Source organism: Stegastes partitus, unplaced genomic scaffold (genome assembly GCF_000690725.1).
Source record: "Stegastes partitus isolate 25-593 unplaced genomic scaffold, Stegastes_partitus-1.0.2 Scaffold1242, whole genome shotgun sequence".
Taxonomy (NCBI): Eukaryota; Metazoa; Chordata; class Actinopteri; family Pomacentridae; genus Stegastes; species Stegastes partitus.
Genome location: NW_007578973.1, coordinates 161140 through 187337, shown reverse-complemented (window position 1 = coordinate 187337; position 26198 = coordinate 161140). Strand labels below are relative to the sequence as shown.

Below are 26198 nucleotides of genomic sequence, written 5' to 3'. Positions count from 1 at the left end.
CAAACCCAAAAAAAAGGGTTTATCAGTTTTTTTAGTTTGTGGTTTTGGCACATGCATTATTACTTGGACTCATTCAGGACCCAATTTGCAACCCTCCAGAGTAATAACTGAATTGAATCAAAGAGAAAGCAAACCAGGACTGTGAGTCAGCACGGACAGAAATGCTAAAATATGCAGTTGCTAAATCGATGGCAGAGAACTAACAAGAGCTTTGATGGAACTTGAGACGTCAGTGTTGCTACATTTGGTGGGATCGGACTTACAGCTCCAAAGTTTTACCTCGCAAGGCAGCTGGATTCTCACAAGATGGTGAGAAACAGCATCTTGCCAGGGATCAAACTGTGCTTGCAGACAATCCACAGTTGGTCAGATCAAGAAACATCGTATGAGGAGCTACTGACAGCTGTGGACATGCCTTAGGTGCGAGTTAGCCTGTGATAGACGGTAATAGACCTCTGGTTCAATCACCTGTCGAGCACTTTTTGAAAGCGCACACACTTTTTTTCCAGCAGCCTTCCAGGTCGACTCGACAAATGTAGAACAACCCATCTGACACATGAGGTTGTAAGGTTGAGGACGGGTCACCAAATACCAATTGGTTTCATTTTAAATCAGAGAATTTCCATGGCAAAGTGTTCTCACCTGTTAACATTTTCAAGGATTGCTTGCTAACATGTAAAAATAACATTTAAATCTGCAATAAGTTGTTAAGAAATGGATTTTAGTCTACATTTTCTACAGCAGATGTCTTCCTGATAAGCAAAATGTAGACAACAAAGAGATTTTTTGGCAACCTTGCAATTCATAATGTGTTCCAACTGATCTATGGAACATTATTGATTGCAGTTTTGAATCCTTAATAAAGGGCGCCTGATGTTTTGAATATGGTCAACCCTTTATACTGTACTTGTATCTCAGATACCGGGAAATTAAACCAAGTCGACATCTGTTAGTTAACACTTAACTACAGCTTTGGACCCTTTAAATTATGTAATTAAACTGATCTTTAAATGTTATGCTGCAGTATAAAGCTCGTCCCATGTAATTAATTCCACCACGCTAAGTTCTTACGCATTAATGAGACTTCCTCATCTGTGTGTGTGTGTGTTGGTGTGTGTGATCAGTGACCTTTGTCTTATGGGGTTAATGCTTTCAGCGTGTGCAGTGTCTTTTCTATAATCAGTTGAATTCCTGTCGTGCATCAACCATTAGTTCACTCTGTGTATGAGAGTAAATTCACTGTCGAGAGAAACCACATCCTGAGCCAATATACTTTCATCAGTTTTCAGTAGCAGCAGTGATGGAATCAAGTCTACAAGGGCAGAGCATCTCCTTCAATCACCACGCAGGTTATAGTAACACAGCATGCTGCCTTCCTTTTCCAGCCGTATAGCTGTGTTTGTTTACTGAAGTGCTGCTTCTCCGGAGCATCTATCAGGGAAGAGGAAGAGCCACAGCGAGCTTCTGGACTACAAAGACGAAAGGAAGAAAGAACAAAAAAAAAGACGAACTGCCCGCAGCCTGTCAGATCCAGTCGAAGCGACCCGAGGATATTTCCAGGCGTCAATCTGAAGGCTCTCGGAGCAGGAGTCGGCTGCAAACAGCCGCAGCATGCACGGCTAACTGGGCTGCCTGTGTCACACGGCTGTATGAACACGTTAACAAGACGGCAGCAAAGAGGGACACAGTATGATGGCCGCTGCAAGGCACGAAAATAATGATTCCAGCTAAAAAGTCAGCCTGTGGACACTTCAAAGTCCTGAGCAGATTTGGGATTTCCATGCCTAAAAATTACCTTTGAAGCAATTAAGCTGGCAGAATTTCTGCTTCAGGAACACCTCATGATAATTGCACTGTCAGATTTTAGCCTTTGTTCTAGATCTTCCCAAATTTCTATTTTTATCCTCACATGCTCACCAAAGGAAAAAATCTACCGTTCAAAATCCGTGATAGAACATTCATAGAGGCCTACAGACCATTCCAGCCTCTCTGTCAGTGTGAAAGTAGGCCATGGGCTTCAGAGACGGTGAAGGAGGAATGATGTAACCAGGGACCTACATGTGTATGTTGTTTGCTCCCCGGAGCTTTGCAGCATTCAGACGCTGATCAAGACTTCTTGCCAAGCATATGAATCTAGGATTCATTATTGTCCAACAACAGATATTTTTATGTCTCTGTGGATTAAAATATAGAATCTGCTTTACGTTTACAGTAATTTTCCTGATTTCATAGAGTTTATTCGTTATAATTCATACAGTTTTGATCTCCCGTTTCTAATTTTCTTCTTCTCAAGTATATATATGTCTATACATATATATAGATTCATATATATATGATATTAATCTTGCCCTCTCCTCTTTTCTTGATGTTAATTAACTAGACTACCTTCCCAGAGGGTCCTCTGGTGAAGGCTATTTTTGTCCCTGTGCTCCTTATCGCATGAACTAATGCCTCACTGTGGTGCAACATACATCTCAGCTCCTTTTGTCACGAGGATGCGATGATGCATGTGAAACACTGTCTGCCTGCGACTCTGAGCATCACTGCCGTCTGCTACTATCATGGGAGGCAGCATTCATTAACATAAAGGCTTTTAAACACAAATGATGTCTCAACAGGTGACGTTGCAGTGGAATGGCACTGAAACAGTACTTAATGCAGAGTTAGAGAAGGTTGTTTTGGGCTGGTTTTGGAATAGGAACATTTAATGAAATAATATAATTTCAACAATTTTTGCTTTATTTGATTGTTTATATTTCGTACCACTTTATGACTTATACACTCTCTAACATTTCATAGAAAAATATTCCACTGTTTTACTCCACTGCTGTATTTGAGAGCTGTAGTTACTTTACAAATTAACACATATGTAATTTGATGCGTCGTTATCAGCCAACCTACAATATCAAAGACAGAAAAGATCATTTTTATAAAACAGTCCATCAACTAGAATTACCACCACCAGCCAGTCAAGTTGCATCTTGCATTGATGCATGTACAGACTCATATCATATGCTGTATGTAGTGAAGACTTTGAAGTGTGCTGATCATCGAGAGAACAAAAACAGATTCCGCGTATGAGTTCACATACTCGGCCGATAACGCAGATTCTAATCGAACGCTAAGTTGTTGCCATGACATTGCTGCAAAATATATAAATAAATAAATGCTACAAATTCTAAAACAAGGATGCATCACACACATCTCGAACCTGGTGGCACAGAACGTCACCTCAGTTTCATGGTGGGAACCTGAGATTTATGTCACCAATTCAGTGTCTGACCAAATGTGAAAGATGGACACAATCTGCCCTTCTGTTCCTGAGTTATGGTGTTTTGAACAACAGCCGGAAAAGTATCTTTTGCACAACATTGCAATGTCACAGGGAAGTTGACGTTTGACATTTTGCATAGAAAAGGTCATCGCTTCATCGTTTAATCCTGTTAGACATCTGTGTGAAATTTTTTTTATCATAAATAGCCTCTGAATTCTTGAATTTGGACAAAGAAGTGTTTTGTGAGGTCATAGTGATCTTTGACCACCAAAATCTGACCCATTAGTTGTTAAGTCCAAGTGAACATTTTAGCTGAAATTGAAGAAATTCTCTCCTAGTGTTAAAGAAAAACAAATGGATGTATATTTGTTTTATGCAAAATATAAAATTGGCCATTTTTAAAGTGAGCTATGTGCCATGCTACCTTTCAGAGAGCCACGTTAGCTGTTTCTGCTTGTTTCCAATGCAAGTTATGCAAACCCACTGCCAGCTATAGCTTCCTACTAAACTTGCAGATATTAGAGAAGTATTGCTACTCTCATCTGCTTCTCGGTTTTTACATCAGTGAATTCTTCCAGTGTTGCATTACTATGCAAGCAAACTATCTTAGTACCACCACTGGTAATCTCCTCCAAGCAGGTAATGGTTTCATTGCTGTTTGTTTGTCAGCATGATTACACATCAATTAAATTCAGCCAGCCTGAATTTTCGCGAGGTGGAGCATAGCCAAAGGAAGAACCCATTAAATTTTGGTGCGGATCCAGATCACTTTCTTTAAAACTCCAAGATAGGGCCTCGGCGGACGTCTGCGCTCTCTGGATGTCCTTCTTGTCGGCATATGTGAATTAGCATAATCTAACCGCACTTTTTATTTTTGGTTTTGTTTTCTCTTCCAGTCTCCCAGTCCAACAGCAGCCTAAAGAAACACCGGAGTCGGAGCATTTTCAGCCCCTTCTTCTGCTGCTTCCGCAACTACAATGACTACCACGTGGAGCCACCACCCGCCAACAACAAGACACTTTCTCTGCCCCCGCCGCCGGAGGAGAATGGCAGCCCTCCCAAGGTAAATCTCATTTTTCTCTCTTGTCATGGTTGGCCAGAGTCCAAATTCCATTCCATTTACATCCACATGATGGGGAAAAAAAAACCTTGTGGGAATTAGTTAATATTTCATGACAGAAGTTCTAGTTGGACTGGTGCGATTCAGTAAGGAGTAACGTCTGTTTGGTTTTGTTACAGAGAGCTTGTTAGGGTTTGCCTTTTCCTGCAGAGAGCTGAGGCCGAGGCGCTGCGCAGCCTCGCCGAGTTCCCTCCACAAATTTTTCCAGCTGCTTCAAACCCGTTGAACCCAGAGGTTGTTTACCATCCACTGCTTGAAAATACGGGCCCGCGTCCCATCTTGCATTCTTCGATATCTGCCTACGCACACAACCGCACACAAAATAACACACTGAGAAGCTCCAAAGACACGCACGCGCTCGCTCTTTTCTCTTTGCGCAAGTCCTGCCGCAGACCCATGACAACACATGTAAGGGCGCACACATGGACTCGGGACTGCCGCTCCTCTAATCCCCATAAAGTGGGCCTTGTGTGTGTCCGGTGTGATGGATTGCCTGGCACCCACGCCTCCCCCTCTCCTCACGCACACTCTGACCAGTGTAGTGAGGATGTGTGAAGAGAACGTTCTGGCTGTGGAAAAGGCGCCAAACCCCCCGAAGCTCCTCCACAAACACGGTGTTCAGCTGCCAAGGCAGGTACACGGGGCTAAAAATGGAGCAGAATCGTATCACATTTCCACTCCTGTTTACCTGTAAAAGTCTCTCGTTCAGGGGAGGAATGTGTGGCCCTTCACGGACACCGTACATGTGGTCAGTACTGACCCGCTACGGACCTCTCCTTAACAAATGAGTTCCCATTAATTTAGAGTGAACCTCGCGAACCTTGCCATAAAAAGCCTTGTTATAGAGTGAGGCTGATTTTCGAGCTGGGCCCGTGCCCACGGTCCCTCCCAGCAGTGTACTGTTGCTGGATTTCTGGCCAGTCGTATTTGTTACTATGGCAGCTCTGTTTGTTTTTCAGCGAGTTGTTCTCACTTTCTCTCACCGTGTGCTCACTATACGTCCCTCTTCCTCTGTCCCTCTCCCTCCTTCTCTCGCTGTGCATTTGTTGATTAGAATATTGATGTTGTCGATTTCTTCCTTGCAACGGTTTTTCACAGTTTTTCTTTTGCTTCCTTGTTCCTTTTTTTTTTTTTTCTTTCTTTTTAATCCCACCCTGTCTCTCTCAATCTCTTTCTTTCTTTCTCTCTTTTCTCTCTGTTTACTTTCTCCAGTGTGACCAGGTCCAGGTCATCCCCATACCCAGTGTATGTATTATTATCTTTCATTTTTCTTCATCTCGCTCCATCACAGTAACCTCCTCTCCCTGCTTGCTGTGCTTCATCATTCTAGCTGCATGTGGCTGTTGACACAGAGGTGATTTTTCTTTGCTGTCAGGTGAAATTTTGCACTGTCCCTTTTTATATGATCATGTGGCTTTCCTTTGTGCCGCTTCCCCCTCACACGACTGATAGAGTCCATTTATTATCACATGATTAATTTGTGGTTTTGTCCTCTCGTCCTTTTCTAACGTTACTCTCCAATCATTAGAAGAGAACATGAGATTGATTTTCCTATTAGATCAAATTTACCCAGTCCTACATTAGACCTTTCCATCGACAGTTTGGGTCAGCAAACGGATAACTTGCCCTTAAAAGACTTGATTAAATTACGCATTTGTCTGTGTAGAGAATGATTACATTGTGATTATGCAATCAGTGGTCAATGAACTGCTGTTAGTCCATTAGAAGGGAGTTTGGTTTCAACGATTTGTACTTCACCAGACGTTCAACAGAAAGAGGGGCTTTATCTGATCCCTGCTTTGTTTGTGCTGAAACTGCAATTCATTTAGCTATTTTGGAATCTATGTGGTGCCTGTGGTTTACTGTAATTTAGGATATTCACACTCACAGCATCCCACATCGCAGCCAAGGTTTAAACTACACCACACAGCAGACACCTCCCTTCAATAGCAGGAAATGCATGTGGCGAGGAGGTCTGCTCTTTGTCTTGCCGGCTGGGACTAAAACGAGGACTGTGAAGGGTGACTTAAATAACTCGAGCTGACCTGTGCAGGTCACGTCTGAGTCACTCGTCACTGGAACGCAGCCCTGAAAGCAACATCACAAAAGTAGAAGAAACGAGGCATCACCGCGAGTTGTCGTTAGGCTCTTTGCCGTATGCAAAAATAGCAAAATGCCGAGAATCACAGCAGCAAGCAGAGTCGCTACAGCGCATCAAAAGGCAAAAGCTTTTTAACCACAAAATCTAAATCTCATCAAAAAATACAGAAAGGAAAATACAAGGCATTGCACATAAGATAAGATCAGATAAACCTGTATCAATCCCATGGTGGGAACATTTGCAGCGTTACAGCAGCAAAAGGGGGCAGTGCGAATGTGTAAGAAAAAGTTAGTAGAAAATAAAAACAGACAAAAAATGAGACAGATGTACAGATTCTTTCATGTGTGGATATTCAGATGTTGCAAAGAAAAAAAAATCTAAGTTGAAAACAACAATGTTGCTCACATTAAGGGCGTAGTGCAGATTCTTTATCAATTAGTAGATAATCCAAAAAAAAAGAGTTGTTGATGAAAGCCCCCAGAAAAGCAGCTCTCCAAAACACGGCACTCCAAAATCAAAATTAAAACATTTAAATAGAAAGGTTTTCTCCAAGCTCTACGAGAACTGCCAAAGTGAAGAGCAGGCCCAGTGGCCCTCAGATCATTTTTTAGACTCTTGTTTTTTTTTTTACCCAGAAAATAAGGCTTCCTTTTCTTTTCCTTTTCTTTATTTTATTTTTGAAACTTTGATATTGAGGTTTTTAATGTGCAGAGTTTTCACATAGACAAAAAAAATAACAAACTGTATAAATTTACTTTAATTTTCCCCATTTAGCGTTTATTACCTCACTACGATGTGGGATATAAACTATTTAATATGACTTTGTTTATTAATGTATTTGATAAGAAATGTCACCTTAAGTATTTGTAACTGCAATTTGGAAATATTATGTCAACAACTTCTTAATCTAATACAGAATGACTTGCACCACTTATTGCCACATCTCATAGTCAATTAGTTATATTAATTTTTGTAATTATGTTAAGTATTTAATAAGTGGAATGAAAAAGAGCAACCATTTCTCTTCTTTATATGACACTTAAACACATTTTGCGCCTATATTTCACAAAATATTTAGATTATATGAAAAAATCTGTGTAATAAATTAGTTTTGTTGTCTTCCCCACTTCATTAAAACTACAATCAAGTCGTGTGACAAAACCAAGTAACAAAAACTGTACAAATTAAGAGGGTGGATATAAGAAACATATTAAGGGAGCAATGAAATACAAACATAAAAGGATAAAGACAAACAAAACAAAATGTTGTCCTGATAATTGAATTTGGTTTGATTTTGAAGTTCTTCTATATATTCTATACAGTAAGACGAATAAAGTGATAAATATATATTTACTTTCTAACTGTTTGGTAACATAAGCAGGTTCTCTTTCTCAAATACACCTTTAAAGTAGCACATTAAGTCTCAACCTGGTATACGGGGACCTTGACGAATTACGGGGACATAATGGGATTTCGAATTTAACTCAGACTCCCCAAAAAAACAATTTAAAAAGTGTTTTTCTGTGTCTATTTATTTAAGAGGCACCACCATGTTCTCAGTTAGCATGATACGCCGTAGTTAAACGTAATCTGTTTGGAAGAGCGCCCCCTGGCTGTGACTGTAAGCTATTTTAAGTCAGTGTAGCTGCCTGGTGAAAATGTCAAGGTCCCAGTCAGTCTTCTTCTTTGTTTAACCTGAAGGTTTAAATCACATTCATCACAGCCTGACAGGATGTCATTCAGTGTCCTTGCTCAAAGGGAATTCTTCCTGTGATACATCAGCATGCAGTCCTGCGATAAGACATGATAAATACAGTCAGCCGACACACACTAAAACACAGACATATGCAGAAAAGGCCTGGCTTACCGAGCAGCAGCGGCTCAGTGTAAGATTGACAGAGTCCTTCTTCCTCACCTCTGTGTGGATTTGTGCGTCAGCCTATGGACGTATGTGTGCATGGATGTACGTGTGTGTTCGGTGTGAGTGTTTGCCCCCCCCTATGGCTGAACCATCTGCCCCGTGCCCGTCGGTAACCTCAGGCCCACTTGGCAGAGGACATTAGTGTTTCTCCTTTTCCCCTCTGACCCTGAAGGCAGCACAGTCACGGAGCTCAGTCAACATGAGGTAATACAGAAAAAAATCAGCAGGTACTCTGACTGTAAAGCAGCAGTAAAAGTAGGCCTGTCGCTTTAAATACTATCAGCTGAGGAAATAACTCCTCGCTTTGTATGTGATGGCATTTAGCTAGACATCAGGCATCACATCTTTTAGACAGATTAACGTATTGTTGGTACTTTTGGTCCTTCCAGGGAAAGCGTTGGAAAGCATTAGTGGGACAGACATCACGGTCAAGCAGAGACAATTAGTGCACTTTTGACTGATAAAGGTTGGTCAAACGTGTTCATACAATTTGGCTGCTCAATTAACCTTCTGAACCCTAAGCAGTTTCTGGGTCTTTTTGCCCCTGTCACATTTTTGCTCACTTTTGGCTCATTTTTCACTGCAACATTCAGTCCTGCACCTCTGTGGAAACGGCACAGCCATGGTTAGACGTAGAGAGAACTCAAAATGTCTTCTGCTCAGTGTTATATTGCCATTAAAAAATATTAGGGTAGAATTAATTTGATTATTTATTTTACAATACTGGGAGGGAAAAAACCCCTGGAAGCAACATGTACAATATTTTTCCAAGTGCTCCAGGTGTTGCCAGTCGTGGACAAACATGATGACTCAACAAACTATAATTACTTTTTCCCTTGTCTCGTTTTTCTTTAAACACAGCCTGCAGTTCAGCCCAGTTTAGGCGAATCTTCCCTATATTTCTGTCACATAACTTTTGTTTTTTAGAGAATCTGATTTTTAAAAATGCACTGGGTAGATTATAGTGACTTTGATGAACTCTATGATGTTAAACAGTTTTAAAGTGTCTGTGGATAGCGGCACATCACAGATAAATAGTTCAAGGACCACTGGAAAGTGGAAAATTCTGTGATTCTTTCTGTTTTTACTGTTTCTACTGCTGATAAATCGTGTCAGTTGGGATTTTTGAAGAACACTACATGCATTTTTAAACTTGCTGGAAGGTTTTTGGGGTTCAGAGGGTTACTACAGCATATGGACATGCAATAAATCAGACGCAAAATCATACTGCGTTAAAATCCTCTCCATGCATCTACTTTTTTTTAACAACATTTTTGTTTAAAAGTTTCATGTCATATAGGTCTGTCACAGCATCAGATTGTCACTACGTGGTTATTATAGTCAAAAGAATTTACAGTAATAATGTCACCACGACATATAAAGAAAAAAAATAAAGCTATCAGTCACATTTTTTTAGAACTTTACAAATGAATTTCACTCAAAAGTTGATGTGGCAGAGTCTATAACCAGAACCGTACTGTATGTTGCTCCTGTGTTGGCACTGGATCCTGGTTTTAACCAACTTACCCACTCTGAAAGTAGTGTCCAAGAATAAAAGGACTACAATCAAGTTATTTTAAGGACTCATCAAAATCACAAAGAAGTTTCATGCCATTGTTGTATTGGCACATTTCTCAGCGGTACAGTCAAACCTCAACAGAAGCTAATGGACACCCTCCTGCAGGTCATTAATCCTGTTAAGTGTTTCTTGAGTGTCACTGGAAGCAGCCAACGTGATCATGTCCAACACTCTGACTGAGTCGCCATCACACCCTCAGTGTGTGTGTGTCGGGGAGAGTGAGCGTTACAGCCTGTTCCCTCTAATGTACCGCTGTTTATACATAGCATTATAAAGCGTGTGTGTTGTCTCTGCAGCCTCCAGCCAAGTTCCTTCTGCCGGAGGTCAGTATAGCCGACTACGGCAAGAACTGCGTGGTGATCGACCTGGACGAAACCCTTGTGCACAGCTCCTTCAAGGTACGGCACTCACTGCATGACCTTTTGTTGACATACAAACACATAATGCACCTTTAAATACACCGACAGTCATGCTATGTCTGGGCTGTATGTCATGCTGTGTAAGATCGTACAGGAATCAATCCAGAAAAAGTCTTTTTTTTGCTGTGAACATGGCACGAGCTCCGTTAGCATCACTGAACTACGAATAATCGCAACAATCTACGTCCTTGGGAGTGTTATGGCTTTAAAACATCAGTTACAACAGGAAAGGGCAAGAAAGAGACCTAACTGTTACTATTACAAGGTGTCGGCATAGCAACCGATACACCTTTAGCAGCCGTGCGCCCTGCGATTCATCATCAGCCAATCCACTTATTAAGCAGGAAGTATCTACAGTATCGCCGCCGTCCTGTGAAAAGCAGGTATTTTAAGTATCCCGGCTTTTCACAAGCTACTGTAAACGGTCTTGAGTTTTACCTCAAGGCTATAAAGCAAATGGAGTCTTTTTGATGTGTCGACCCTCGCAATAAATCTGGACAGAAAGCTTCCAAGGATTATTATAATCTTGGACTGCCAGGCTGCTTTGAAAGTAAGTTTGCACTGTTTTTTTTTTTTTAGGGTTTCTGCTGCATAGTCTGCTGTGCATTTTAAATGGATCGGGACCTTGTTTTTTTCAAACAGTGACTGAAAAGATGATCTATAGATACACATCTAATCATTTTGCTAGCTGTCCACACATGTTCTACAGTATCCCAAACATCGATATAGGTGTCATTGGAATATTGGGGGTCACACAATAAATGTTTCTTTCAGGAAATGTTATGCACCAGACACTTCATTTCCTGCATTCCGATGAATTTTTATGTACCCTTGTGTATCCTTTTCTGCATCGATTTATGGTGGGAATGTTCTATTCATGTCGAGAAAAATACAGAATTCAGGCACCAGTTGACAAATCCAAATGTCATGAAATATATATGGATGTAGCTACATTTTCCACAATAAATTTTGTGGTTTAATGAGGTCATAGTACATATTTTTGGGGGTAAAGTGCGGAAGAAAGAAGACCAGCCCCTTGCAAGAAGTCTTCTGCTTCTTCTATGTTTCATTGGGTGGCAGAAATGCTGAAGGCGACGTGTCCCCTGCTTCCACAATGTACATGTGATCACAAACATCAGCAGGATACATGAAACTTCTGGACTTCATTTAAAGGTTTCCTTTGGACTTCGAAGTACAAAAATTCTCCCAAAGGCCTGAAACACAAATCATTTTCTTACTACGAATGATGAACTCCTACATGAACACAACCGGCTTTGACTATGTCATGAGAAATCTCTTAATTAGTATTTTTGTCTGCACTCGCTCGTCTTCTCGCTGGTTCGAAGTGGGCAGAATCTGATCTAATCATAAACTCTAATAACAGCCGGTGGGTGTGTGGTCACTACCAGTCAAATCAGATCAAACCACACCCACACAATCCTCCGGTAAATTATCCTGCACTCACGTTTTCAGGAGGTTTGATGGGCTTTGTAGACTTATTTCTCCATCCCTAAGCTTCAAACTTAAAATGTGCACATGCATGGTTGGTTTTGGCAACTTGATACAACTACTTGTAGTGCTGGAAATCCTTAGTGTGTTTTCTCTCAAGCCTGGGATGCAGGAGTGCCAGATATAATTGTGCTGATTAAATATGTCAAACAAACTGGTTATTTAAGGCTGGAAAATGTAAAAAAGTTAATGTGCCGTATATATTATACCACAGATGTAGAGATATTTCCAGCTCTCAGATATGTTAGAAATGCTTTTTATAGTGTTTCTGCTCTGCTGCAGACACTCAAAGAGAAAAGGCCAGTATGCTGGGCAGCTCTGCACTACCCTCTCTGTTGTATCTGTCCATCAAACCCTCCCTTCATTGACACACCTGGCACACCTAGTGACCCACTTCAGCACAGGTCCGCCTCGGCCCCAGCTGATCTGTGCCTGAGTGCTTTTGTCCTCTGCATGAGTGCGGCTGAGATGAGAAGGCCAGAGAGGGCGTGCAGCAGAATAGCTCAAGGCAAAGCTGAAGAACTTCTAGTTGTATTGGCAGCAAAGGGGGAACTTCTTCTAATCAGAATAACTGCAGAGAGAAACATTTTTTCAGTACATGTTCATATGACTAAGAGCTAATTCCTCATTTTCTGTGGAAATTCGAAGGAAGAGAAAAAAAATGTACACATGCACACAGCAGCGGACACACCCATTAGGATCACATGGCAGCAGTGCAGGGCCACACACACTCACCCACACACAAGGGTGTGTCCGCTACAGTGTACTGTTGCCTTGAATGACTGCGGGATGAAATTCGCAGAAATCTTGGATGTGTTCTAATAGTCTGAAGGGTTTTTATTTTCTTCACTGCCAAAACCGAGTCAGAAACCCCATACAGGAGCTCCTTCTTTCTTTTTATTTTTTCTACCCCCCTCTCTTTTGATGAAACTCACACACAGTGGATACTCAGTCTATCAAAATTCATTTAGCTCAGAGATGAGTATGCAGTATGAAATGGATTCCGGCAACGCAATAAATGAAAATCAGTTGGGAGAGGAAAGAGAGGGAGACGGAAAGCGACACACCAGCGCAGCGTTTTCAGTTCCGTTCAGAACCGTGCAGGATTTCCTGCAGATTTCCTGTTTGGACTTCATTTTTCGAATCAAAAATATTAAGCACTTTATCTCTAATATGCACACGTCAACGCTAGAACTGGACCGATAGCGCAGAAAAACAACTTGAACCGACAAGGGGCACAGACGACGCACAGATGGACATAGACTAAAAAAGAAATGTTACATAACACGTCACATACTCTACGCTTTATCCTGCATGTTATGGATGAGGAGATAATTCCTGGGCCTGGCTGGGATTAGATCCAGTATGTGTTAGATGTGTGCAAGTAGCTGAAAGGATAGACCATATACTGTATAACCACATGAGTAATGTGTACTTATATAGCACCTCTCAAAAAAAACATCCCAACACGTGGACATGCTGTCTTTAGATGTGATTTCTGAACATCTGATTGCAAAATGATGGCGACTGTAGACAATATTTTGAGTCCTGGCTGCACAAATGTGTAGGTACATGAGCATTAGGGAGGTAGGATATTGATGTCGGTGATAAGACCTGTTTTGCACTTTGTGTTTTCGTTCATCTTAAATTAAAGTCAGCGTTCTGTGTGAGCCAATCATCCACTTCTTGAGCACTAAACAGAAAACCAGTGACTTAAAGAACAGACAGACTTGGCATTGGCAGCTTAAAATGTTGCTAGAAGTTGGAATTTTCATGCTGTAGCAATACAGTTCACTAGAAATAAGAGGGCACAGAGCCAAAACGTGACGCACAAATTGCCCAGACGTAGAAGTTAGGCCTGCTACTGTGAGGTTAAAATCTGTTTTAACAGAATGAATAAAGGCTTCAACAATTAGTCGATTAAATGAAAGGAAATTAATTAATTCTTTTTGTGGCAAAAATCACTGCTTCCACTTTTTAGTGGAAATAACATTATGTCGGGAATGTCTATAGATTGTGAAGTAATAGTTGGACAAAACAAAATGATTTTTTCTTTTTTTTAAGAACATTCTGACAAAAGCAAATAATTTAGTACTAGTAATAGATAAAGCAGGCATCAGTTGCTGTCCTAAAAGACTTCTGATGCACTTTACTTTACCTAAGGATGATTAAATAACATTGTCTGTGCACAGATTTGTGTCCATATATTGCACAAATTCACCGTGTGCATCCTAAACAAAAGCTAGTCGTTAAAATTCGTTTTCAGACTCACTTTAAGAGATGAGCTGAGGCAGGTTTGGACAATAATGCTCGATGATTAAGGAAAGGTATGTATGTAAAGTCAACACCGAGCCGGAACCGGAGCGAGATCAGAGAGTGAAACAACCCAGAACAAGTTCCCTCCATCAACTCTGTCGGCCTTCTGTGGTTCAGCAGAGATCCATAATACATAACACTCTCCCTTCTCATCATTTACTCCACACATACATCCCCCTCTTGTCCTTCCCCATTTCCATATCTCTCGTCGTCTCTGGCCCATTACGGAGCAGGGCGATGAGCAGCTGTTGTATGCTCACTCTTCAAATGATGGAGTGATTCAGCAGAAGAGCAATAGGCAGAAGAGCAGACAGTCTCCCTCATCCATCTGTGTGACTCTCTCTTCTCTTTCCATTCTTTCTCTCTGCGATGGTAGGAGTTATGCAGCCTGTTTGTTCTCCTTTCCTGCGAGCCGTCGGTTCGCCTCATTATTTTTAGACGGCTTCGGTCTTTGTGTTCTCTGGTGTAAACATTAACCGTAGCTGAATATTGCAAAACCCGATGTATAGCAGGAGCCCCCGTCTATCTTGGGAGGGATCGCGAGGCTTTGATTGTGAATTGACTCACTCTTGCATCACATAAAGAAACCGAAGATCTCGAGTGGGTGATAATGGTCATATTAGGCTTTTATATATAGACTATTAGACGGATTATACAAGTGACATGTGGAAGGTCAAAGTGCTGTGCTTAGCATTCCTACAGCAAACACCCCCTCTGCTGGATGCCGCTGAACTGCGCCTTCTAACTGGAGTTTTACGCTTGAAGGCATTTACATACAGTACAAACACTGGGTTATATTTATGTTATATTAAAAATGTTTAAATGGTTTTATGGAAGTAGGAGAGTGTCATTTTAACACCTGAGGACAAGTCTGCCCTAAAAAACCCCAACAAGGAACAATTACCTCCTCATTTAGCATTTATAAGCAGCATATAAATAAATAACAAGTTTAAAAAATGGTTTGTACAGACTATAGTGTAGTTTTACATACTTATGGAAGCATTACAAGACTTTATTATCCCCTTTTTGTATCATTGTAGTGTTTTTTCAAGCTTTTTTTTGGGAAACTATTCATATGGCTTACTTCCTATAAATGCTAAAAACAAGGAAGTGAAAAAAATCTGTAGCTAAAGTGCAACTTTTTAAAAAAATGTTTTGCCTTAAACTGAGTTAAAAGCAGAATTTTTTGACGTATGGTTCACTATATAATAATTATCAAGCTATAGAAATGTGTAGATAAAAGAAAAAGTATGTAAAATTAGCAAGACACATGCAACAAAAGCGAAATAAAAACAAACTGCAGCAGCTAACCTCCAGCTAGTTAAAGCTAGCAGCTAGCTGGAGTGCATTAGCTCCAGCTAAAGCTAATGGCCTTTTTGCTGGAGTTGATGAATGATTTCTGATGCGCCAACATCTTTGTAGCTGCGTTTGTTGTACTACATTATTAAGGCAGAAGCTAATTATATATTATGCCGGTATAAAAGCAACACCACATAAACAAGTCCGCTAATTAGCCTAGCTTGGATGTTCTTTCTTCAAACACAGAGGACAACATCTGATTTTATCTGCCAGTTTTGTCGTGGGGAAATAAGGGGGGTAATTATAATAAAAGCCTTTTTTTTTACTACTTATATTGTAATGCTGTACATATTTTAGTGTCTTTAAACCTCAAACTTCAAACCATTTCTTTTAACTTTACTGTTTGTGTAGCTGCTAATGTCTGACTGCAGGCAGAATGTGAGCTTATTTCAGGAAGTCGTCTTTTCTAAACATCGCTTTACCAAGGACTAATGTTTTTGCAGATTTTTTTGCATTCTTGAAGTTTAAACCATTGAATTAGAGTCAATTCAACTTACAAAGTGATACTACTAAATAATCCTCCATTCTTTTTCTTTCTGTTCTGCAAACTATCCAAACGGGTGACAGCTAAGCTCCTACAGAAGAGCTTTTCTTTGTGTTTCTGAAAACGCACAGCAACATTTTTTATTTTTTTTCTCTCTCCGTCACCTATTTTCCCTTCTCTCCCTCTCTGAAATGACACTGCCGTGCCTCCTACCTAATCCTTTCATCCTCGTCTTTACGCCCTCTGCTTGTCTTCCACCCACACCCCTCTGGCATCTATCTTCCTCTACCTCCTGCACCTCTCCTCTCCCCCTTTTTCCTGCTTTAAAAAAAAATGACACAAGTCGCGCAGAGAAAATGGCAGCGCTACTCCTTGTCCGCGCTCACGTCTTGTCATTTTCGCTCGGCTCCCAGGTTTCTCCCCGGAGTCTTACTTCTGGTTTTTATTTAACGCTGAGATGCCGAGCGCCGGTGCAGAGGGAACCACATTATGCTTGAAGCCTTCATCGTTTTGCCTGGGGCACCTTGCAGGAGTATTTTATCTTCCTCTCCTTTTGAAATAGAATTCGGGCATGTGGCTGGGCTGTTTCTGTGTCAGATTGTGCTGTTTTGAGCAAAAAAAACAAGAAAAAAACAAGCAAAATTACTCACATTTTCAATCTTTTTCTTGTCTTCCTGCAGCCCATCAGCAATGCAGACTTCATCGTTCCAGTGGAGATTGATGGCACTGTTCATCAGGTAATACTGCACTGACATGGAGGGATTCCAGAAGTGGGCTTGAATTAAATAATACGTATTAATTTATAAGGGCTCCCATGGAGTCCTTGGCTTCTCTCCTTCTCTATTCAATATTCCTTATTATCTCACAGTGAAACACATCAAACACTTTAGTGCTGTTTGTTTTATCCTGTAAAGATGGATGAGCCGCGACGTGACTGTGTCCCCACATGCCATGTTGAAGATGCAGATGAGTGGAAATGCGCGAGACATGAAATTGAAATCACCTGCAAGAGATTCGTTCATTCATGTTGAATTTCTTCGTCCCGTTTGAAGCAGAAGAAGCCATATTGTGGCTGCAACCTGGTTCAAGTAATCCAGGATAGGCTTTCTGCATCTGCTTTGGCCTATGCTTGATTACTTGCACTGGGAGGCAGCAGCTAACCAGCAGAGACCTGCAGAGAGGAAGAAGACAGAAATGACAAATGATGGATGGATGGATAGAAAATGGATGGATGGATGTTTTGCAGAAGTTGAAAACCTGGAATCAACCCTTCACATTATTTTATCTGCACTTTACAAATACCGAAAAAAGAAAAGGTGACTCTACAAACTATAGATATTTTTAAAAACAAAAAAATCCCTGAATTTTTTTTAAATGGCTATTGGTTGCAGTTGAGTCACCATTTACTTCCTACCTGTGCCGTGGAGTGTAAAGGTTTTAGTTTTTTACAGAATATGTTTGATTCAAAATGTTGACTTTTTGCAATTTTCTAAATGAGGCATGTAGAATACAATGATTTTGCTGAAATACCATAATTTTAGATTTTCTTCTTCAGTCGGGGTTTCAGACAGAGCAGCATGTCGCAGATGAGTAGTTCAAGAACCGTCTGAAAGTTGAAAATCTGAGGATTCTTTCTGTTTCTACAGTTTCTGGATGTGATAAATGGTTTAATGTTTGTGTTTATCTAAAGACAACATGCCTTTCAAACCTGCTGCTGGGTTTTGTGACAGAAGTTTTCAGTGTTTCATGTTGTCATTATCACAAGCAACCATATGACAACTTTTCTTCAACACAAACCTAAAAGTTTCTTATTTTTATATAAAACCTGGTACTAAATGATCAAAGGATTTCAAACCTGAGCAGACATTTGTTGCTAGCTTTTGGTTCTTTGCATTGTTTGATATTTTCAAGCACATTTTGTTCCAACGTCTCAAGCTCAGCCAAGGAATTTTAAATCTGTGTTTGCTTGTGTCTCCTGGTTTCAGGTGTACGTGTTGAAGAGGCCCCATGTGGACGAGTTCCTCCAGAAGATGGGAGAATTGTTTGAATGTGTCCTCTTTACAGCAAGCTTAGCCAAGGTAGGTTTCTCAGCTTGTGTCTCCGCTTTGACAGTCACAGTAATGATTTGCTGCATCGACCTGATGGATTTTTGGTCTGTTTAGTATGCTGACCCTGTGGCGGACCTGCTGGACCAGTGGGGGGTGTTTCGTGCCCGGCTCTTCAGGGAATCCTGTGTTTTCCACAGAGGAAACTACGTCAAAGACCTCAGCCGGCTGGGCCGAGAGCTCAGTAAAGTCATCATCATAGACAACTCACCTGCCTCCTACATCTTCCACCCGGAGAACGCAGTAAGTCTTTCTTTTGCAGTGGTTTTGACGTAACACCTCTTATTTCCTGGGTTGTTTTTGCACATCGTATGATGGTTCCAGATCGGTGAGAAAAAGTCGGAGGTTCTGTTTAGACGGCTGAAAGAAGTATTACCTGTTAGGGATTTACAAAAAACGGCAAATTGTGAGTTTCTTCTGTCTTCTGTTGGTGTTTTGTCAGTATTTATTTCTGTTTTTGTTGATCTTAAGGTAGCAGGATGATCGACTTTGATATCAATGCAGCTGCTTTGTAAAAGAAGGCTGCAATGCCACTTTATACCTCACACATCCTGATCAAAAACAGGGTCATAGTGCGCAGTTGGAACCAAAATAAGCTACGTATGAGGTTAATAATGATGTAAATGATTACCAGCACACGATATTGTCAAAGTTTTTAATCTTGGGTGTTGTTTTTCAGCCGTAGGCAGTGTTCCCAATTTTATGAGATTCCTCTCCTCTGTGGAGAAGTTGCTCGGTGGGGCTGCTGCCACTCTTGGTGCCTTTGATCCATTTCCCCCATTAATTATTCACACAAAACTCGCACCAGCTCCTCACCTACAAAGCAGCACTTAAAAGTTTTCTCCCCTTCTCCCTCCGTTAAATTAAATCTCTCTACTTTTTCTTCCTCGCTGTGGCGTTTCCTTCTCCGCAGGTCCCAGTGCAGTCCTGGTTTGACGACATGACGGACACGGAGCTGCTGGACCTGATTCCTCTCTTTGAGGGTCTCAGTAAAGAGGAGGACGTTTACAATCTGCTACAGAGTCTGAGGAACAGGTAGCAGACGGCAGCTCCGGCTGGTGCTTCCTGCCTCGGTCCTGCTGAATAAAGAGGTCGCCTGGCTGCCGCGGCCCCTGCAGCCCGGCTCAAACCGTCCTCTGACCAGCTACGGGAGTCCCAGCGCGGCTCCCAGTCGGAGGGTTTCAGGCAAATAATCTGGTCAATATCAAACCTAGAGAGAACAACTGTAAGAATTCTTACCATCTCTGGATTCTTGGACTCTTTGTACAGGACTCTTACTGACAAAAGATTATATTACTGTATGTACATATTAAATGTTTCTAAGAGCAAGACATACACAAAGTAATTTTTCTATCAGAGAGAGGAGGTTTTACTATTCTATCAAGTAATATTTTAGTTACCAAAAACAATCAAATACACAGAACAAAGTTTTTTTTTTTGTTTTTCCTAGAATGGGTGACCGTTTTGTTCTTTTTTTTGTTGTGTGTGTTGAGCAGTGCTATGCAGGCTGTTGTTTCTCGTCTGACTTTTTTTTTTTTGTTTTCGTTCAAACAACTGTGATTTAATCTTCTCTTACAGAATGAAGTGCCTTCATTACTGTGCTGATTTTGTTGTGTTGGGTTACGGGGTGCACATTTTTATGCTGCATATTTACTCAAAATCTCCAAACGCGTATTAACTAAATCTTTAAATTGCAGTTTGAAAATGAGTCTTTGGTAACTGTCATTTAAACTGAGAAATGTGAAAAGAGTAATTCCTAGAAAATTTATAAACCTAGCCTGTTAAATGATTTTTAATTTTGAGTTTGGTAGCATTGAATTGTTAAATTTACCAAAGATTTGTACAATTCAATGTGATTTGTGGCTGAATGACATTATTTGATCCTTGACAGTGACGAAAGTGATGAAACCCCACTTTACTATTGAAAAAAAGAAAAAATTTAAATGTTTGTGATGGCATCACTGTCCACCAATAAATGTTAAACCTTTGAGGAAAATATAAAGATTAGCTTAGATTCTATGAAATTCTATTTATTGGGGAAAGGGGTGTTGGGTGAATTGTAAAGAATGCTGTTGAAATCGTACTGTACAACATTATTAAAGTTGCAAGTTTGCACACTGTCAGTGTGTATTGCAGTGTATTGACTTTGACAAAACTCAATGCTGCTATAATCAACAACATTGTGTCAAGAATGAAGTAATCAAAGGGCCAGATGTCGTGGGAAAGGTGTCGCAAACTCACAGAGACTTCCAGACTCATGTCTACATATTGAGGTCACAAACATCTTCATATGATTCACACCATTATCCAGTTAGTTCGTGGTTTAATCCAAATTTCAAACCATTATCTACATTCTAAAACTGAAATAAGGATGTCCCAACTGCGACCACCAGTTCTGCCCCTTTTGGTTAATACTTGTCAGATAGAAATCTGAATGTTTGCTTTGTGAAAACCGCTCCACCGTACTCAATTACAACAGTCAACACACAGCTGTCCACACAGCATTGTGAGCGCGTCACCTGCTGAGCCTCGAAAACGTACAAAACCGTTGATCAGCAGCGTATAATGTGAATAAGCACTGTTTTGCATTTTTTTCAGTGATAAGAAGCAACTGAGCCACACCTCAATAGTACAAATGGTTGTTGAAACGTATTTGTTATCACCGGGATTAACACTCTATGTATGATCGTATGTAGAATAAAGAAAGACAACACTGTAGAGATGATTTTGTTTTTCAAAACAGCTGTTTAACTGTAGAACATCAAAAATGCTCAACTAACTTTGATGAAGGCATAAGATGTACACTGTAGATTGTATTGTGAAGGGAAAGACACAAATGGATCGTAGTAGATGTAGTCAGGGATCTAGACATTACTATGTAATACTTGTACCTAAGAATTGCAGAATTGAAAGAGGTCATCTGGGTCACAGAGCAGACAAAGACATGTCTGCACAGATCATCAGAAACTTCATAATCTTATAATTGCTTTGATACTTGTGACACATTGTTTCATGTCTGGACAGTCAAAAGCAGATTAGGCCATAGCCTAAGGTTTATGTAAGGTTTCTAATTTCAAATAATAAAATATTGAAAGTGTTGCAGTTGTTAAAATTACAAGGTCAGTCCCCCCCAGTGACATCAGTGGATGTCCCACCAATGGAACCAATATATTTGGAAAAGGCCCTGCAGTTGTTAGCTGGATTCATCTATAAACCACAAAAAGCCAACAATAGACTAATTATCCAGCATCAAACAGCTAACTGCAGAAGCTAGCAACTAGTTGGTAAACATAGTGGAGCCTTTAGCAATGAGAAAAACATGGGTGGATACCAAAAACAGAGCTAAAACAAGAGTTCAGTGGATTTACATTCATCAGGTGATCAGAAAGAGGACTTCAAACATGTTGTTGCACCACGTCAAAATAAAGAATTCTTAACAGTTTTGTGATATCAAATTAAAAGGATTGTAGTTTTAATCAGTGTTGTTTAAGTGACAAAAAGTGATCATTACACAGGTTTAAGTGACAGTGGTGTCTTTATGCATGTTGAAACAACTTATGGAAAAACCTTATCTTAGATTGTCTCAAGTTTAAGGTTCAAAGTTTTATCTTGACCTTGGATGGATCGTTTACTACATCAGAATAAAAGATCCTTTAAGTTGCCGTTATAGAGGTTTCATTTAAACAGTAAAATCTTCAACAAAACGCGGTGTTCATCGTAGGATTGCAGATGTTTTTGGGACGTTTTAAGAAAAAGTTGTCGAGAAACATTGAAAATTCAGAATAAAAAGTCTGAACATCTGCCATGCTGCTGCTGTAACTGCTTCTACTGATGACCATGTGATATGAGCGAAAGAACAAAAGCCACGTTTAATGTTGATGTCTTAGTGTCTTTAAATGTTGAAGTTTTTTATTATTCTTTAACTTTTGAGTTATTTCCGCAGAAGTGGAGGAAACAAAACTCTTTCAACAAGTTAATAACACAACAAATGCATTTTACTTCATACCAGTTCACAGCAAACTCTAACTGTTGAGCTTTTTTATAGTAAACTTTATATTCAGGGTAATTTTAAACATGAACTTAGCACCTAAAGTCGAAAGCTGCTGAGCTTGTCTTGTGTGCAGGGTTAAATGATCTGCAGGGACATTAATTATACGAATATAAACTGGTTAATGTGCAACTAAGAGGAGCTTAGCTTCATGTGATATCTTGATGTGAACTTTTAGCTTCCGCTTACGTAGCATCCACTATAACTGCAGCCCGAGTGGATTAGGCATTACACAGTCTTTTGTTCCAGCCTGACGAATTCTTGCGTTCTTTTTCCTTCCCTCCTAACCTTCCACTTGTCCTCCCCGTTATGCAGTGAATGAAGCTCACCACATTGTTTTGACTGATTTTAGTTTCACAATGGACTCCAGGATTGAATTCAGTATTGAAAGGACGTGGTCAAAGGTAAGAAAAGCTTTATTTTTCTGTTTCGCTTGGTTTACCAGTAAACCAGGTTAGTTGTGTAACACTGTGTTCCTTGGATTCCCTTTGCAGAGATTGTGTGAACTATATAAGACAAGTGTATGAGACGTATCCCAGAACAGAGAACATCAGCAGGGAGCCTCATGCAGGATTCATGCACTGACTGCAACGTACATTAAAAGAATCTGACGGATTGTTCACATACTTTAAAAGAAAAAAAAAAATGAAGCATATGCAGGGCCTGATGATTTTGGTAGGAAACTAAAACGGCTTTGATTTTTTAAGTGTTTTAGGAGATCGTCTTTATTACTCACTTTCAGGCACTGTGAGTTCTGATATACAGGATCTGATATTTTATGGCCATCCTCAGCCATAAAAGCAACCAACCCACTTTTATTGATCTTTATTTATCTGTATCTTCATATGTTATTCAATGCTTGGCTAATGATTAACATCCATTCTGTTCGTTTAAAAAAAAAAAAAAACCCATATGCAAATCACTTTAGATACAGTGTGTTAATACATCTTCACATTTAGCAAACAAACGTAAACACAAGCTGCCAGGGCCTTCTCCGCTGGGAGATCAAAGCCCAGAGCTCTAAACCTTCAATAATGTCAAGCGTTCTTCCTCGAAGTGTGAGTAGGCACAGAATGAGAGATTGAGCCACAGAAAGCAAAAAAAAAAAAGCCTCTGATTCCTTTCCAATACCACTCAGAGCTCCTTGAGTCCAATTCCCCCATCTGCTAGTTGTAACAGTTGTGAAATGAATAATTGGTGTCAAGTGGCCCCTGTAATACCCGCTGTGCCGCTGAGGGCTCCGTCAAACGTAAACACGACTCCAGTTGGCTACTTAAAGTGCAATCAGGAGCTGGAGTGATGCTGGAGTCCATCTCAGTCGAGGGATTGTGTAAGGGGTTTTCTTGAATATCTTGAGCTTTGTCTGGCTCCCTTTTCATTCAGCCTAAAGCCGGAGTCTCCACAGCGGTGAGGAGAGGCGTACTCACTGCTGAGGTATTGTAAATATCGAGGCAGGAAATTGCAGGTGTGTTCAAACCTGGGAGTGGTGACAAATACATCCAGCCCTCCCTGCCTCAGTCACTCCAGCTTGCACAAAGGAGGAAAAGGCAGCTGTACCTTATTAGAAAGCTGATTTTAAACATAATTTCACTAATTTATCTCCACGACTTGTAGGAGACCACCAGGCCTTCACTACACCAGACTCAGCACCAGGTAAGAACCATACTTTTATATCGGTAACATCTTTATTTTCACCGTTTTGAATGGTCTCTATCCATTTCTTTTACCTGAATCACCTCAATTTAGAAGGAAAAACATCTTTATTATCATCATTGTTTAAAGGCATCCTTTGAACACACATTTTTCATGATATTTTTAAACCAACTCTACGTCATATGACCTAGAAAAAGGATGCATTTACTGTGCAGTGTTAACAAAGCTCATTGTATGTGCTGAGTGAAAGGACAGTTCAGGTTAATTGACAGAAAACCAGTCTTTCCAGTCACAGTATTGGAAGCATTGCTGGTTTCTAGTTTATCTTTTCATGAGTTTTATTTGCTCAAGTTTTTTTTTCAAATGTTCCAACGGGGTTCAGATAGCAGAGAACAATGGTTGATTCTCATTAATGACAGGGAGTTGCCATTGAAAGTCTTCAATAAGCATTAACGTGGTGGGGTCAATTAAAGAAGTGGAGAGAGAAAGTTCTCCATCTGGATTTTTGAATTTATAGATTGATAATTAAAAAATATACTAATTCAGCTATTTTTTTTAATTATAACAAATACATCAGATAAAAATAACATCTCGTTTTTAACTTAAAGTAGCTCTAATTTCATTTTTGGTTAAGAGATAAAGTTTGCTGTGTACATTTGTGTCATATTGCCACTGCTCTCTGTTTAATTTTTACTACGATATGCTGATATCCGAGTCACAATTTGACATGTGGAGTACACATACCTGCAGGGTGCGGCCTCTCCTTTGGCCACTTGACAAAGGCCATGGTCAGAAGATATGAATCCAGCACCTGGAAAATACATTTAAAAGCATGGTAGTTCATATAAATGTTAGTCTCCTGGCAGGTCACTGTTTAAACAGCACTAAACAAACTGACACAAGCTGGGCAGACTTTTTTTTAATTTGGCTTTACTGCATTGCGTATCGTTTGAATGACACAAACGACCTCCTGTTACAAATTAAAAGTCGAGTTAATAAGCAGTTAACCACACCCTCTGTCATTACGTGAATGCACGGGTCTCTTTATCCGGAGCAGCTTATTGGTGGCCGATGATACAATTAGCTATCTAACTGATTGACGCTATCTGTTCAACTGGTTGCCACTATGACTTCATTCCGGCGTCCCTGAACTCTGCTACTCCATGCTTTAGTGTTCCCTTTTGGCACACTCTTACTTTTGGCAGCTGTTCATTTTACTCGCAATAAAGCTACGGATGTACCACTTTATGTATTACATTCTACGTAAGTTCCAGCATGAGTCAGACTTTGCCTCTCAATCCTCCTCCGTCTCACACATCAAAAGCCAAATGCAGGATTTTGCAACTTCAGCCCAAGCCCTATCATTTTATTTTAAATCTCAACCCTTCCTAGTGTTTGCTCTGTGTGTGTCACCTTTATTCAGCTCCCTGAATACCAGAGCCTTGATAATATTAATGAAGGGTGTGGTTAAGATCCTGCTGGAGTCCAGCTGACCCGATCTATCTCACTTCATCTCACACCTCCCACTCCATCCATCACCGCCCAGTGAGGCCTTTTATTCCTACACCTGGGGCGACGAGTAGAGGAGGTGCGCAGCACACGATCCATGAATTATAGCTGGGTTATTTCTCTGGAGAGTAACTGCAACCACAGTTCCTCCAGCTATTTGACAATCATATCATGCATGGATCCTGTATTTGCATTCATGATATGTTGCGAGCGGCGTAACATCCCACCGAGCCTGTTTCCATACAGCGCGTCCCCGCTAAGCCTATATTCTTGGCTCAGCTGGTGATACAGTGTGTTTGCTTATCAGCGCTGTTGTTTCTGATATCTGAGTGAAGAGGCAGTTAAAGCACCCCTGATTGCAAGACTTGTATGTTGCTATGGCGCCAAGCTGACACTCATTAGGAGGATTAGAGGTGCGTTGCTGTCAGAGATCCAATCTTTTGAATTGGTTCACTTGTCATTTTAGAGACATCTGTTTTCAGTGAAAAGATAGGGAACTGGTAAGGATGAGTAGGAAGGAGAAGGAGGTCTTGAAAGTGTAATATTTTTCTGTTCAAGTACTTTGGTGGAGTCACAACTGAATGTGTGTTATCTAATGTGCTAGAAAAGCTTTGATGTATCTATTTATTCATTGTTTTTGCTAATTTTTGGAGCAGTTTTTATTTAGCAAAAAAGGCTAGGAAACATCCGTGTGTTGCAGTTTCCTTTCTGTTTTTATTTCAACACAGGGCCACCAAACCACTTTACATTACACTAAATAGCAAACAAAGTTATTGACTAGCTGGCGAACATGGTCGTGCA

At 40.4% G+C, this 26198-nt stretch overlaps 1 protein-coding gene across 2 annotated transcripts in view; it reads left to right on the top strand.

Moving 5' to 3' along the window:
• The window catches only part of ctdspla (CTD (carboxy-terminal domain, RNA polymerase II, polypeptide A) small phosphatase-like a), a 36226-nt gene extending 15916 nt beyond the window's left edge, over positions 1-20310 (top strand). The window contains exons 2-8 of one of the 2 annotated variants that reach the window (XM_008297733.1): positions 4171-4337; positions 5607-5639; positions 10292-10393; positions 16763-16819; positions 18068-18160; positions 18245-18430; positions 19101-20310. In XM_008297733.1, coding sequence (XP_008295955.1) covers positions 4171-4337; positions 5607-5639; positions 10292-10393; positions 16763-16819; positions 18068-18160; positions 18245-18430; positions 19101-19226 — 764 coding nt within the window. In that variant the 3' untranslated portion in view covers positions 19227-20310. The remainder of the gene's footprint in view (positions 1-4170; positions 4338-5606; positions 5640-10291; positions 10394-16762; positions 16820-18067; positions 18161-18244; positions 18431-19100) is intronic. The other variant, XM_008297734.1, reaches the window with a different exon arrangement.
• The last annotated feature ends 5888 nt before the right edge of the window (positions 20311-26198 follow it).